The sequence below is a fragment of the Lepidochelys kempii genome, chromosome 3, assembly GCF_965140265.1.
Source record: "Lepidochelys kempii isolate rLepKem1 chromosome 3, rLepKem1.hap2, whole genome shotgun sequence".
Lineage (NCBI taxonomy): Eukaryota > Metazoa > Chordata > Testudines > Cheloniidae > Lepidochelys > Lepidochelys kempii.
The window spans coordinates 159,302,276-159,315,516 of NC_133258.1; the positions used below are offsets into that span (position 1 = coordinate 159,302,276).

The 13,241-nt window shown below is 45.1% G+C and overlaps 1 protein-coding gene across 2 annotated transcripts in view; it reads left to right on the top strand.

The window, feature by feature from the left end:
• Positions 1-803: 803 nt before the first annotated feature.
• Positions 804-13,241, top strand: part of TP53BP2 (tumor protein p53 binding protein 2) — a 77,083-nt gene continuing 64,645 nt past the window's right edge. The window contains exon 1 of one of the 2 annotated variants that reach the window (XM_073338762.1): positions 804-1,173. In XM_073338762.1, the coding sequence (XP_073194863.1) occupies positions 1,147-1,173 (27 nt within the window). In that variant the 5' untranslated portion in view covers positions 804-1,146. Of the gene's footprint in view, positions 1,174-1,320; positions 1,492-13,241 lie in introns of those variants that run through there. The other variant, XM_073338763.1, reaches the window with a different exon arrangement.

Genomic DNA, 13,241 nt, shown 5'->3' on the forward strand with positions numbered 1-13,241 from the left:
TGGGAATCCCTGCACTCGAGATAATCTTGCACTTTGCCCTCCAACGATCCTTAAAATCAGGGCAACATCTAGCTAGATGCATTTACAGGTATCTTTTAGTTCATTTAAGCAGGGGTTCTGAAAGTGATCATGGCTGAATAGAGTGAATAGATTGTGCGATCACAGAGATAAGGGGGTGAATAGTAAGTACCGACTTTCCAGTTCTTGCCCCCAGGGCAGGGTTTGAATTCAATTAATAGATAGATACCTTAGGGGTGGGGAATCCATTGTCATGTATATACATAGAAATGGGCACACTCAAAATACGAGAAGTGAGAAAGTGATTATGCCAAAGGTAAAACTTATCCTCTCTGCAGGTGCCCTCAAGAGCCACAGGAGTACGTCAGCAAGGCAGGGCTGGTTCAGCAACTGCGTGTGAAATCCAAATCTGCCTGAGCGATTTCTGATTTTAACGAGGGCCGGAGTGAATTATAATGAAAATGTCCATCTGGTCATGGCGAAGGACCGTCAGGGAGGGTGGCGCAGAGATGTCCAGAGACTGAGCGAGCTTCAGCAAAGAGGGGGGTGGAATGGGGCCCAGAGAGTTGGAGGAGGGGGTGGGATGAGCCAGCAGGGAGGGACGCCCCATCAGAGGGGGGATGAGCCCTCAAGGGGGGGGTGTCTCTGTGAGGGAGGGGGATGAGCCGCATAAAAGGCGGTCTCGGGCAGCTTCCCTCCTGTCCCACACAAGGCAAAGCCCGCCGCTGTCTAGCGTGCTGGGGGAGGGGAAGGGCTTAGGAGGGAGCTGGCCCTCCCTGGGCCGGCCCCTCCTGGGGGTAGGATCCGGGCGGGGTTGGGGCTGTCGGCTCCTCCTCGCCAATCGCTGGGCTTTGGGGTTAGTTTCGGAGAGTGGAGCCGGCGGCGGCGGGGAGAGCGGGTCGCCGAGGAGACAAAGCGGCGGCGCTGGGGCTGAGCGGGGGCGGACGCCAGGGCCCGGCGGGGATCCGGCAGAGAGCGGCGCAGGCCGGGCTCCTCTTCGCAACAGGTTCCCAGCTCTGCCCGGCCCCCTGTGCGCTGCGGCGGGCACCGCAGGCCGCTCCGCCTCCCCAGGCCCCGGCCAGTGGTCTCCTCGGTCTCGGGCGGGGCGACCCGGCACCACCCGCCTCCATGCGGTTCGGCTCCAAGATGATGCCGGTGAGTCCGGGGTCCCGGCGGGAAAGAGCGCGCGGGGGGGAGGCGGACTCGGGGGGTGCGTGGGCGGGCAGTGCCGGGGGGGGGGAAGGTAAGGGGGACACGTGGGGCTGGGGCTGGACCTGGACTCTGCTCCCATCCCGTATTGTTCAGTCTCGGGGGCGCCGCGATCAGCGCATGTGACTCGTTGGCCCCAACATGGGCTGGGGCCAAGCGTGGGCAGAGCCAGGCCAGAGGGAGTTTCGTGGAGAAAGTTGGAAGGGGGGGAAGCTCGGGCTCGGACTGGAAATTGCCTTTTGCTTCTGACTCCAGGATCTCTCGGTAACTTGGCGGTTTTCTTGGGGGGGGGGGGGATCAGCCGCGTGTACCTCGCCCCCCGGTTCAGTATGTACGATGGGGCGGTGCTGCTTGGAGACGGGTCATTAAATGGAGCTGACTCCTTACCTAGGGAAGGATCTGATAGCGCCAGTAAACATCGGAAGAGAAAATGGATCCTGCCATTGTGGAGGCAGAGACGGAGGAGCTGGGGGAGACCATCAGATTAGCCCTATGCTTGGTCCGAATCTGGGCTGGTTTGTGTTGGGGGATTTTCCTCCCACCTCTAATCTCAGTGTTTACAGCTATTCTGCTTGCTCCGGTTTCACGCTGAGATCAGTGTAACGAGCCCTCCGGGGGAGAAGAGCGAACCTTGTAGGGAAAAGTGCCCCAGGTTAGGATCAAGTGTCAGTAGTCTCTTGGCCTATCAAAGGCCATGATCAACTGTCTTGATGTTTTTGGTCTTTTGGCCTCGAGATGAAAACCTTGTCTGTGTCTCTTGGACTGGGAAGTAAAAATATTATCTAAGTTATAAGAGCGGCGAGCCCTGATAGGCGCTAGGCTTGCGGGGCAGGGCTTGTTGGGGGCTGTCCAGTGCACTGGGGCATGAACTGCTGGGGAACAGGTAGGTTATTGGTGAAACATTCCACACATTTAAAGGGACAGTGGCGTTTGGCCTTTGGAGGGAAGGGTTTGCCATACACTTCCCTTACTCCTCCCACCCCCCATTTCTTCTTGCATTAGATAGTTCTCCTGACTTTTTATTAAGGATTTAACCAGCCGCCAGTCTGAATTATCTTCAGATGCACAACAGTCCCTGAACATTGAGTTTGTTTCACTCTGAGAATTATAGATGTTATGGGTGGAACTGGCCTGTTTGGCAGGAGGAGGGACTGAATAAGCTAAATTGTTTTGTTCTCTCTAACTTATTCAGTGTGAGTTTGCAACTTCTATGTAACAAATTCATTAACAATTCTTAGCAAATTAGAGTTCCTATATTTGTCTAGACATAGACCCCTGCTGCGGCCCTAAGATTTTCCACATCCATTTTCTTTTTTAAAACGCCCAAGCTCCAAGAGGATGAGTGCCCATGTTCACAAAATAAACTGGTTTTGCTTGCTTTCAGGATATTCTCCCATTGACACTGAAGTAGGAATTACCAAGAGACATTTGTAGTTTATTAAAGGTGTGTCCACACTAGGTAAAAAAGGTGTGTTTTTAATACTTTAAAATTGACCCCTACCAGCTAACTTGTGTTAAAATATAAAGTGCTATGTCTAACCTATGGTTCTAACATGGGTTTAAAAACTCATCTTTGTTCCTAGTGAAGGCAAGGCCTAAACTGAATACAGCTGAAGCTGAATGAAGGGATGGAAAGGTTTTGCTTTTGGCACAGAACCTCTGACTGTGGGAAGAGGGAGGTCCTTAGTCCCCATGTTCCAGTTGGGCCAAGTGAGAAGTAATAGTATCTCTGAATATTTGGTATTAACCAACAATGGTTCATTTGGGGCTCTATTGGTTATTTCTTAAAATGGCAGACTACAAGTAAATAAAATGTGTTGGGAATTCTTGTGCTTAAAACAGTCTCCATTCATGCTTTCCTATAAGTATCTTAGATTGCAGTGTGTATGTGTGTGCCATGCCTATATGGCCTTGCTCTTTAAGTGCTTGCAAAATCAGGGCCAACACTGTGTTATGAGTAACTTTACACAGCTGACCCACTGAACTCTGTGGGATTATTCATGTATATAATGTTATTCACAAGTATATTTGCAGAATTGGGGAATTGTATTCTTATGATGCAGCATATTGTCAATTTAAAAACACCCTTCCTATCACGAACCCTGGAAGCTGACTGAAACAAATAGGAATCCATAATCAGGAAGAGAATCTCCATTTATAAGGAGATTACACTTGAGTATCTCAGGCTGAGGTGGTTTGCTTGTTCCAGGGAAGCTAATGTCTCTTCTCCCATTCCTGTCACTCTTTCCTCCCCATTGAGGAGGCAATGATGAGGGTTGATTTAGTCCAGCAGACAAATCAAGGCAGGAGTAAGTGACTTTAATTGGTGTAATTAAAGAGACCACAATCAGTATTGGTGTAGTTAAAGTAGTCAGACTTTCTGGAGAATTATATTGTCATCAGCCCCTGGAAATCTGAGGAAAAATAAGCAATGTATATAGTAGCAAGGTCTTAATTCAAAGATCATCATAATTCAGTAAATAGGCTGTCACCAGATAGTAAATCTGTACAAGAGACTACCCTTATCAGCTAACTGCCTGTCTTTGAAGATCATCCCACAGTATCCCCAAACAATTCTGTTCCTTCTTTATTTGAATGCCACCTCCATTTAAAATCTAGTTCTGTCTGTCCTTTCAGTGGTCGGTTGAGACAGGTGCCAGTGCATGAATTGCTGTAGGTGCTCAGACTTCCATTGCATGATGACGCAAATGTTGGTCATTCGGCTTTAAATTAATAAAATAAAGGATCCCTGCAACCGTTACCATACCGTGTTTACTACATAAAGCAATGGATCCGTTTAAATTAGAACGGGTTAAGTGACTTAATTCTAGAGTGCAAATATAGTGGATTTAGAACTCAGCATTTTTAAAGGTTATAACCTATTTTGTTGCTCTACAGGCTCTCATTTCTAATAATTACATTAATCCGGGGGGATGTAGGAGGAGATAGTGGCCCACTGTGAATTGGTGCCTAAACAGCCCCTTGAAAATCTCCTCTGTCGTGTAAACACTCTGAATGGATAGGAACAGAAACGACCTGGAGCCCAAACAGTGCTCAAAACACTTGGGAGCATAAATAATAGCAAACCTTAAAACAATCTCTTGCACTTTTTTGCAGCTTCTTTTATCCGATCGCCCTTTTGATGACTAACGCTGTTTTGTACCAGCAAAAATCATATTTAAATGATGAGATTTTGGAGTCTGTTTAAAAGAGTATTTTTTAACATCTGTCTAAATGTATAGCAACCAAGAATGACATTGAACCAAAATGTACCAAGCGTGACACTTTAGGAGAGCGGTCGTCTCCTTGGTGTGATGGTGGGACTCTTATGGGCATAAATATCTTCATCCATGCTGCTGAGTGAGAAATAGGAAGGTGATCCTTAAGCATCTTCCAGCCCCTTCTTCCCCATCCCCCTTTTTTAATTCCTTTTGTGGTAACTTTTATATTTTCCTCTGCTTCTTCCCTATCTTATCTCTTCCTTCCACAATAAAACAATCTGACCGAACCCCTTGGCACCAGTCTCATACTCTCTTCTGCCCCAGCCAGTGCAATGCATACATAGCAAGAGTATAATGAATTATCTCTACGTACAGGTAAACTGATGTCACCTTAGAAATGCATGCAGAAGTAGTGACAGGGTTAAAGTCAGAGAATTAAATGATCCATATAAAATTGTCTCACCTTCCATCTGTTGAAGGCCTGTGGGAGTGCAATTTGTACTGTTGTGTTGCGATGAAGAGCTAGCACATTTTCTAAAATAGCATATCTTTCTGCAACATAATTGGTCCCCTTTGCGTGTTTTGCATTCTTACCATAAAGATGAGTAGATGTTGGGAAATAACGTGCGTCATTATGTATGCTGGATAAATAGCTTTGCTGAAGGGGTGGGCGGTTTCACAGATGGAGCTAATGCAGAGACTGTTATAGGCAGAGGCTTCAATTCAGTCTGAAATTCTTGTTGGTCATAATAGCTCTAAGGTCTGGATTTGTGTTGCGATGCAGAGCATTGCAGTGACCAACATTTAGGCGCCCAGACAATCTCAGGAACAACGCTGATCCACAAATCCCGAGTTAGGCGCTAGGCTCCCTATATGATAAATGGAGGAGAGAGGTGCCTCGGAATGTGCTCTACAGAAGCCTACACACTAGATGGGGAGTTGGCTAAGATAGCCAGTAGGAGATGCCAGTGAGAAGAGTGTGTCCAAATGCCTACCCTTCTCATGGAGATAGGCGCCTTTGCTGCAACCCAGACTTGGGCACCTATGATCTACAACTGCAAATCCTTCTCCTGGAGTGAAGTTGCTTAGCAGCCAAAGTTGTTTTTGTGAGAATGAGCCAAGTGCCTGCCTCACTCAGTGCAAAATAGAGGAAGAGGTGGTGCACAGAGAAGGCAATGCCCCTGCCTGCCTCGTAAGTTTTAGCCCAGTGGTTAGAGCACTTACCTGGGATGTGGGAGACCGTTCTCCCCTCTGTGTGAACAGTGTCTCCCACGCTTCTCAGAGTGCTCTAACCACTGGGCTATGGGATATCTTGATGTAGATTGCCCTCAGTCTCTCCTGTTGAAGCTGTTCTAGACTTTAAATAATTAAAGTCTTTGGAGAAAGAGGACGAGACCCTGCATCGCCTACCTCCTAGTGGTTAGGGCTTCCACCTAGGTTACAGAGTCATTCTCACTCTCGACAAATAACTCTTTATTTATCCACAGTGGAACACCTTCAGCAGAATAGGCTGAGCGCCCTCACCACAGAGTATGTAATAGCCCAGTGGTTAGAGCACTCTAAAGAAATAAACATTCAAGGGCCCATTGGATGTTCCCTTGAATAGTAACATAGGAATTACCACACTGAATCAGATCAGTGATCCATCTAGTGCAGTTTTCTTTGACTAAAATACTTCCCTCAATTGTATTATGAGAAAATCTGGTTTTAACTACTTAGGATTTACAGACCCATGCATCTTCAGTAAGTATTCACTACTTTAATGTTAGATAAGGGGAAAAAATGTCTGTCTACAGTATGATGCAGATAAACAGTTGTTTTTGTTCACCCTGAACCACCTTTCTTCATCTGTGTTGCTTATTTAGGTGCCAGTCCTGCAACGGGATCCACGCAGCCAGACCTCTGTGTCTGTGACACCCAGTTGACTTCAGCATGAATTTGATTGTCAGATTGGGGTTTATATTGTAAGCACCCCAGGGCAGGGGCTTTGCCTCCTAATTTGTTTAAGGGCTTGGTATACATTGGATAACTATTAAATATAATTCTGGACATTTTAGCCAAAGCAAGTCACTTAGTAATGTTACCAAAATATTATTTCATAAAATCATTTAATACATGGTATTCAGGGGCTTAACTTCAGGGATATTTTGCATAGAATGCTGAATAATTCTGAGAACATGTTTTGCTGGTCTTTTCTCTACAGTGCCTTGGGTGTGCATAACATTTTATAGACCATGAGCTGTTGTGAATCATGACAGTAAATAATGTCTCACTAGGTTTCCTGTACCCCTATAGTTCAGCAGGTTTTTTTGTCTATTGATCAATAACTTCCTATTCAATTTGTGAAACAATTTTAAAATAAAACTTATTTCTGTGTTGTCCCTCTTTACAAACAACCCCATTCTCCCAGAAAAAAATCACCTGAAATCTGTATTTTGTAGTACATGACAATTTGTTCAGTATGTCAGTTTCTTTAAGTGCTTTCATCACAAATGATCTGTATTCCCCCTCCCCCCCCCGACACTAGATCAGTCTGTGGAAGTCCTGGGAAATCACTTATTATGGTTTTGCTCCTGATCCGTCCATTCATCAGTAATTCAGACTGTGAATGCCTTGTGGGTTTCCTGTTACTGTTGCATGGGTCAATCCACAGGAGGATCAGATGGGGATGGACACTTCATATAAAACATTTCCTTTCCCCTGTGGCTGTTACCAGATGGGGTCTCTGCTTTATTAATGAAGGGCCTGTCTGAAGAGCTGTATGCTAGATTAATTTGCATGGAGGTCAACGGAGTTTTAATAGAGGCAGGTACAATCGAGATAACATATTTGTTGGTTTATCCTCATTCTGGTGTCTTAAAGTGGCACTGTGCTCAGTGTTCATTTCAAATTGATGATAATAAGTTGGCTTTAAAATGCTTTCCAGGTTTACCAGCTCTCCTTGTTAGCAATCTGCCTGGGGGGTCTCCTTGCCCCCACAAGGCATGCCACTGGGCTTGCTGAGTTTGTTCAATAGGGACCGGGTCTTGTCTCTTTCAAAGGGAAGCCCTGTGAATAAGGAGGTGGGACGCACTGCAGAAATGACTTGGTTAGAGTGGCTTTTTCGGCTTGGCTGTTATAGCATCAGGAGGAAGGGGAGTAACTTTATTTCCTCACATCTGTGACCTCCCTGGGGAAGAGGTTGGAGGGTTCCCTTGTTATCCTGGGAATGTACACAAATGTCAGTTCTAGTATCAAAGAGAGGGTTATTTAATACTCTGGAAGGTGCTCACATTCTTGAGGTCACGAGCAAATTAAGCCATCCTGCTCTTCGCTCTTTCACAGCATTACTGTCTTAAAGCCCTGTTTTAACTCTCCTTACTCACTTTTTGCTCAGGTAAACCTCTTTCCAAACTTAGTTGTGTCTGAGTAAGAGATGATTAAGGAGCTTGAGGCAGGGCCTTTTGTTTGACGTCAAGATGGTATAGTGTATAAAGGTCAACAGAGTTCTTTGGTGTCATGTGAAATAGTTCTATTTTTATATGATGCTCAACTGTTTGAGAAAATGCCAAACTTTTGGAATGTGGGAGAATTGCAGATGGTGTGGAATAGCTAGTTCTGTCACTTGGATGAGAATTTTAGGCGAATGATGCTCTTGCTCTAATCCATGAGGATTCCTTGTTACCAGAAATATTCAAAGGTAGAAACCAATTCCCATCGTGCTGTTAATCACTGATATTTTTGTTGTTGTTAGTCCTGTAATCAGGTTAAAATTAGTAACACCAATGACATCACCAGTTGTTGCATAGTTACTAATAGTGCTACAGTTACGTTTAGTGCAAAGCCAGTTTTGCACATGTGTTTAGAAATCTCCGGTTTCTGTTTTAGTGATGTTAGTATCAAGAATGTTTTCTTTATGTGGCAACTGGATATAACTCATCATTCCTCACTCCCTCTTCTATTTTTATCGGTCTGAGGTAGGTATGCTAGGTATTTGAGTAGATACTTCTGTATCCATTTGTTCTACATTACAGAACCACCCACGGTATAGGTTCTAACGCTGATTAGCAGGAAGAGGTCCTTTTGATAGAGGGTTGTGTGTGTGTGTGTGTAGGTGGCTCAACTAGGCTGAGGTAAGTGTGTTGTGGGAGCCGTTTAAGAAAACAAAAATCAAGGAAAATTTTCTCTGGTGGTGGTTGTCGTCTCCGTTTTAATACTTGCAACATCAATTTTATGAGAATAAAACATACGTGAATAGATTTAGCCTACTCTTCCCCCAGTGTTTTAGAACAGTTACTAGGCACTTTTTAAAAACGTTTTTTGATAACGTGAAACTGATGTGGAAAAGTTTCTGTGGGAGAGATCCAGTTAGATTATACTGTATAGTGTCTGAAATTGAATAAATAATAGGGATGCTCTCCCACCCAAAGCCTTGAAAAGCTTCTGATATGTTAATGTTCTGAGTTGTTCGGTGCAGTTGTTTGAGTTGTTAGTTTATTTAGGACTCTTTGCTGTGGATCAAGGAGTTGTAGAAAGGGAAATTTAAGATAGAAGAGCTAAGTGACTTGCCCAAGATCATGCAGCAAGTCAGTGGAAGAGCTGGGAATAGATCTCTCAGCTGCTGACTCCTGCTCCTGGGAGTCCTACTAATTGGGACACTCGTGATGTCAGTTTCCTTTTTTTTTGGCCACACACAAGTATCACTAAATGTCATTGTCTGACATAATCGTATCATCTCTATGCACACTACAGCAGGGTTTTGTGGTTGTTGATATACGGATGCTAGGGGAACCTTGAGCTGGTTGTGTTCTGGACTGTGCCTCTGAGCAGATTTGGACTGTGACTGACTGGGTGGGGCTGAAAAGAGGTTTAAAATCAGCTTTCTACTGCATGCTCCCCTTACACTCCTCCTTTAATACATTCAACTGTGTAGCTAGTTCTCATACTTTTGAGATCCATTTAAAATGGCACATCTTTGTTTTATCAAGTTTAAGAATTTTTCTTCAGCCTTGATTCTTCAATTCTGTGAGGTGAACTACTAAGCACAAATTTATATTTAAATTTAGACTCTCACTCTGTTTTGTTGTAGTAGTGCAAAACTAAATTTAACAGTTCTCTTGAGCTGAGTTTTAAGGGAGAGTTTCTGGAATTATCTGTCAGTTTCTTGGTGCCAGGGTACCTACTGTGTTTAAGCAATGAGGTTGTGTTTCTTTACAGATATATCATCAAATGAGCTTTTTGTTTTTAATACATTGCTTTGTCATTCCATTCCCTCTGTTTTTACCTTGGGTGGAGATTCTCAATATTACTCTCTGAAACAATCCTTGTGTGAAAAATTTTTCACTAGCTGCACTTCATTACTGTGCCACTCTTGACAAACCTATTTTGGTGAACAGAGGATATGAAAGTAATAATTAGCTCTAAGCAGGTCTTAATCTGAAGATCTCAAAGCACAGCTCTCAAAGTTGGGGTGGGGTATGGGGGGAGTAAGTGCTATTATCACTTTACAGGTGGTGCAGCTGAGGTAGAGACCATAGAGGGCGCTGTCAATTTGAAAATTCCACTTCCATATAAAAACTTCGTGCCTATTGCTACAAATAGTGTCTAAAATCATTATAACTGAAAGATTAGAGAGAAATCTTTTAGTTTGTTTACATTGTGTATTTGCCAGCTCCTTGTCTGTCAGTTTCACTAGTTTGTTGATCATGTTCACCCCTTCCCAGGCCCGAGAAGGAGGTGTTCACCTCTACCAGCAGAAGCAGATCTGAACCTGAAAGAGAACAGGCAATAAGCAGGCTTTGCTCAGAGAAAGGAAAGGGAGAAGTGTTGCTCTCAGGTCCAAAAGACACATCAAAAGAACAACACATACTCCTGAGGGAATTCTGCACCACTGCGCATGCGCAGAATTTGTCCCTTCAGATTTCTTTGCTCCCCTGCAGAAAAATGACTTTCTGACAGGATAGCCACAAGAGCAGTCATTTGACCCTCCCCAGCAGTATGTTTCAGGCAGCCAGGTAAATCACTATGGGGCAGGAGGCGTGACTGGGGAAAGACCCGGCTGGTGGCTCCTACCCTTGTGGTAGGCTCAGCTGCTAGTCCCGGCTGGGCTGGGAAGGATGCTGCACGGCATCCGGGGCCGGGTCAGACCCTCCCACAGCTGCAGGAAGCTCTGCAAACTCCTTCCCCTCCTCCCACCGCTTTCTGTACCCATTGCTCCTCAGCTGCAGGGGGAGGGATTACTGTACAGGAAGCTGCTCCCCCCATCTGCCCAACCCCCACACACTCAGAACCCCCTCCCGATGAGCCCCATTGCCCCTGGACCACCCCCAATGAACCATCCGCACCTGGATTCCCACCCTGCCGAGCCCCAACCAGCTGCACCTGGATCTCCGCCCCACTCCCCCAGCATCTGGACCCTCCCCCCCAAGCCCCCCACACGCAGACCCCCTGGCGAGCTCCATCCTATTCCCACAGCTACACTCCCCCACTGAGCCTCAACCACCTTCACCTGGACCCCTCTGCAGAGTCCCATTACTGTTGCACCCAGAACCCCGCAACGAGTCCCTGTGTATCCAGAGCGCTGCCCGCACGCAGATTGCCCCACACAGAAGAACCATCTCGACCCACACCTGGATCCCCCTACACTAAGCCCCTCCACTCATGGATCCTGCCTTGCTGAGCCTACCTGGTGCACCTGGCACAGAAGGGCAGGGCCCTCGGATGTTTCTGGGGCAGGCTCTGTCCTTGGGCTGTGTCAGGGTTGGGTGCAGCCTCAATGCCAAGTTCATGTCCTGGAGAGGAGCTACATACTGTGCAGCCAGTAGCCTGTGCTCCCCAATGCCATGCTGGAGCCTGCACATTTATTTGACAAAATTTGCAGAATTGTAATTTTTTTGGCGCAGAATGGCCTCAGGAGTAAAGAGAGCAGCAGGAATTTGTCCTGACATTCAATAAAGAACTTTTTTTTTTCTTTTTTTTTACAATCTATTTAGAGGGTGCTCCAATGGAAAATTAATTGATTTAAAAATAGATTAATACACTTACAAAAATTCAAATTTTGTCCCTTTTAAGTGGCTTTCCCATTGTCACAAAACATGTCATTGGCAGAGCTTGGAAAGAGAACTGTGGTCTCCTGATTTCCTGTCCAGTGTTCTGGTAAATGGTCTGATTTCCTTTGTCTTCGAAATCATTTTAAATTTTTTTTTTTAAATATAGCTGAAATGTGGGTGTTGGAAGGGGTTGTGTTTCACTGTAGCTCATGGAGGAGAGACTAACAGACTTTCAGACCTTGCTACTGCTTGTGTAGTGAGTAGCATGTTTTAAACATTAAAAGTAGGATTTTCTAAAGCACTCCGCATTGGCCTTATTCTGCTCTAATTGCTGTCGTTTTTTAAAATGTTTAAGAAGCTTCATTTAAAATTAAATTAAAATGCAGAGCCCCCTGCACCGATGGCCAGGACCGGGCAGCGTGAGTGCCACTGAAAATGAGCTTGTGTGCCGCCTTTAGTACACATGCCATAGGTTGCCTACCCCTGGCTAGAGGATGCCAACACTGGGTGCTTTTGAGTTGCACCCTGAATGTTTGTTTTTGTAAACGAGAATTTATTTGCTACACATTCTACTTTTATAATAAGCCCAATAGTGGCTCCCATATAACTCTCTTGCTGCAGTTGTTGTTTAGGTTTAAGTGAAAGGACTAGACCTAAAACACCCCCCAAAATTTAACAGTAAGCTTTTGCTACTTGCATTAGAAACAGGTGATAAATTCACCTGTTCTAGGGAAATTTTTTTCCCCATAGTCACCTGACCTTACTATGATTTACGGGCTAGAGTTGCATGTGATTTTGGCTTATGGGTATTCCTGTTGCTTGAGGCAGAAGTATCAGTCATCTTTTCTTATCAGTGTGATTTCTAAGTGCGAGATGGAAAAGAGAAGAGTAAATATTTTAAACCCTCTGTAGTATTGCGGACATCAGTTAGCCAGCAACAGGACCGGCTCTAGGCCCCAGCAAAGCAAGCATGTGCTTGGGGTGGCACAATTCTAAGAGTGGCATTCTGGCCACCCTTTTTTCCTTGTGCAGTTGTGCTCTCGGAGCTCGGGGTGACAAATTTTTTGCTTGGGGCGGCAAAAAACCTAGAGCTGGCCCTCGCCAGCAAGTAGCAAAGTGTGTCTGGTGCAGTTACCACCTCTCCATGATAGTCTGGTCTCCTCAGAGGAAGCATGGGTTAAATGTGCTGCCATCTCACCACTGGGCCTCCTGAAATAAAGTTTATGTACAGATCACAGCTGGTATGGAACCGTATTCATTTGCTATGGACACTGAGAAACATTTAGCTCCTTTTTTCATTGCGGGAACGTGTGCCTTGAAAGGCCAGTGAGAACAATTGAGTTTTTTACAATAGCATCCCACAGGAACTCTTTGAAAGCCTTTCTGCTGGCCAATTGCCATCTAGGAAGGCTGTTGACATAACAGCACCACTGCTTTCAGTGGGAGTGGCATGGCAGTTGAGCTTCAGGAACAGTTTTTAAAAAAAAATAAATACAAAGGCTCCTTATGAGTTTGATGTCTGCTGAGAAAAGCAAGACAGTTCAGGCATATGGTTGTTGCTTTCATAACTCCATTCATTATCCTTAGATGTCATCTGTTCCATGCAGAGTATGTTGCAGTACTTAACAGAGGAAGGAGAGAGGCATCTGCAAACTATTTTGCTTGTGTTGAGTAAGTTAGATCCTTCTATTTTAGAGTGCAGTATCTGTTTTTAGAAATGGGGGGGGGGTATTGAGTTTGTATGGCTGAAAAGTGTTAATTGCTC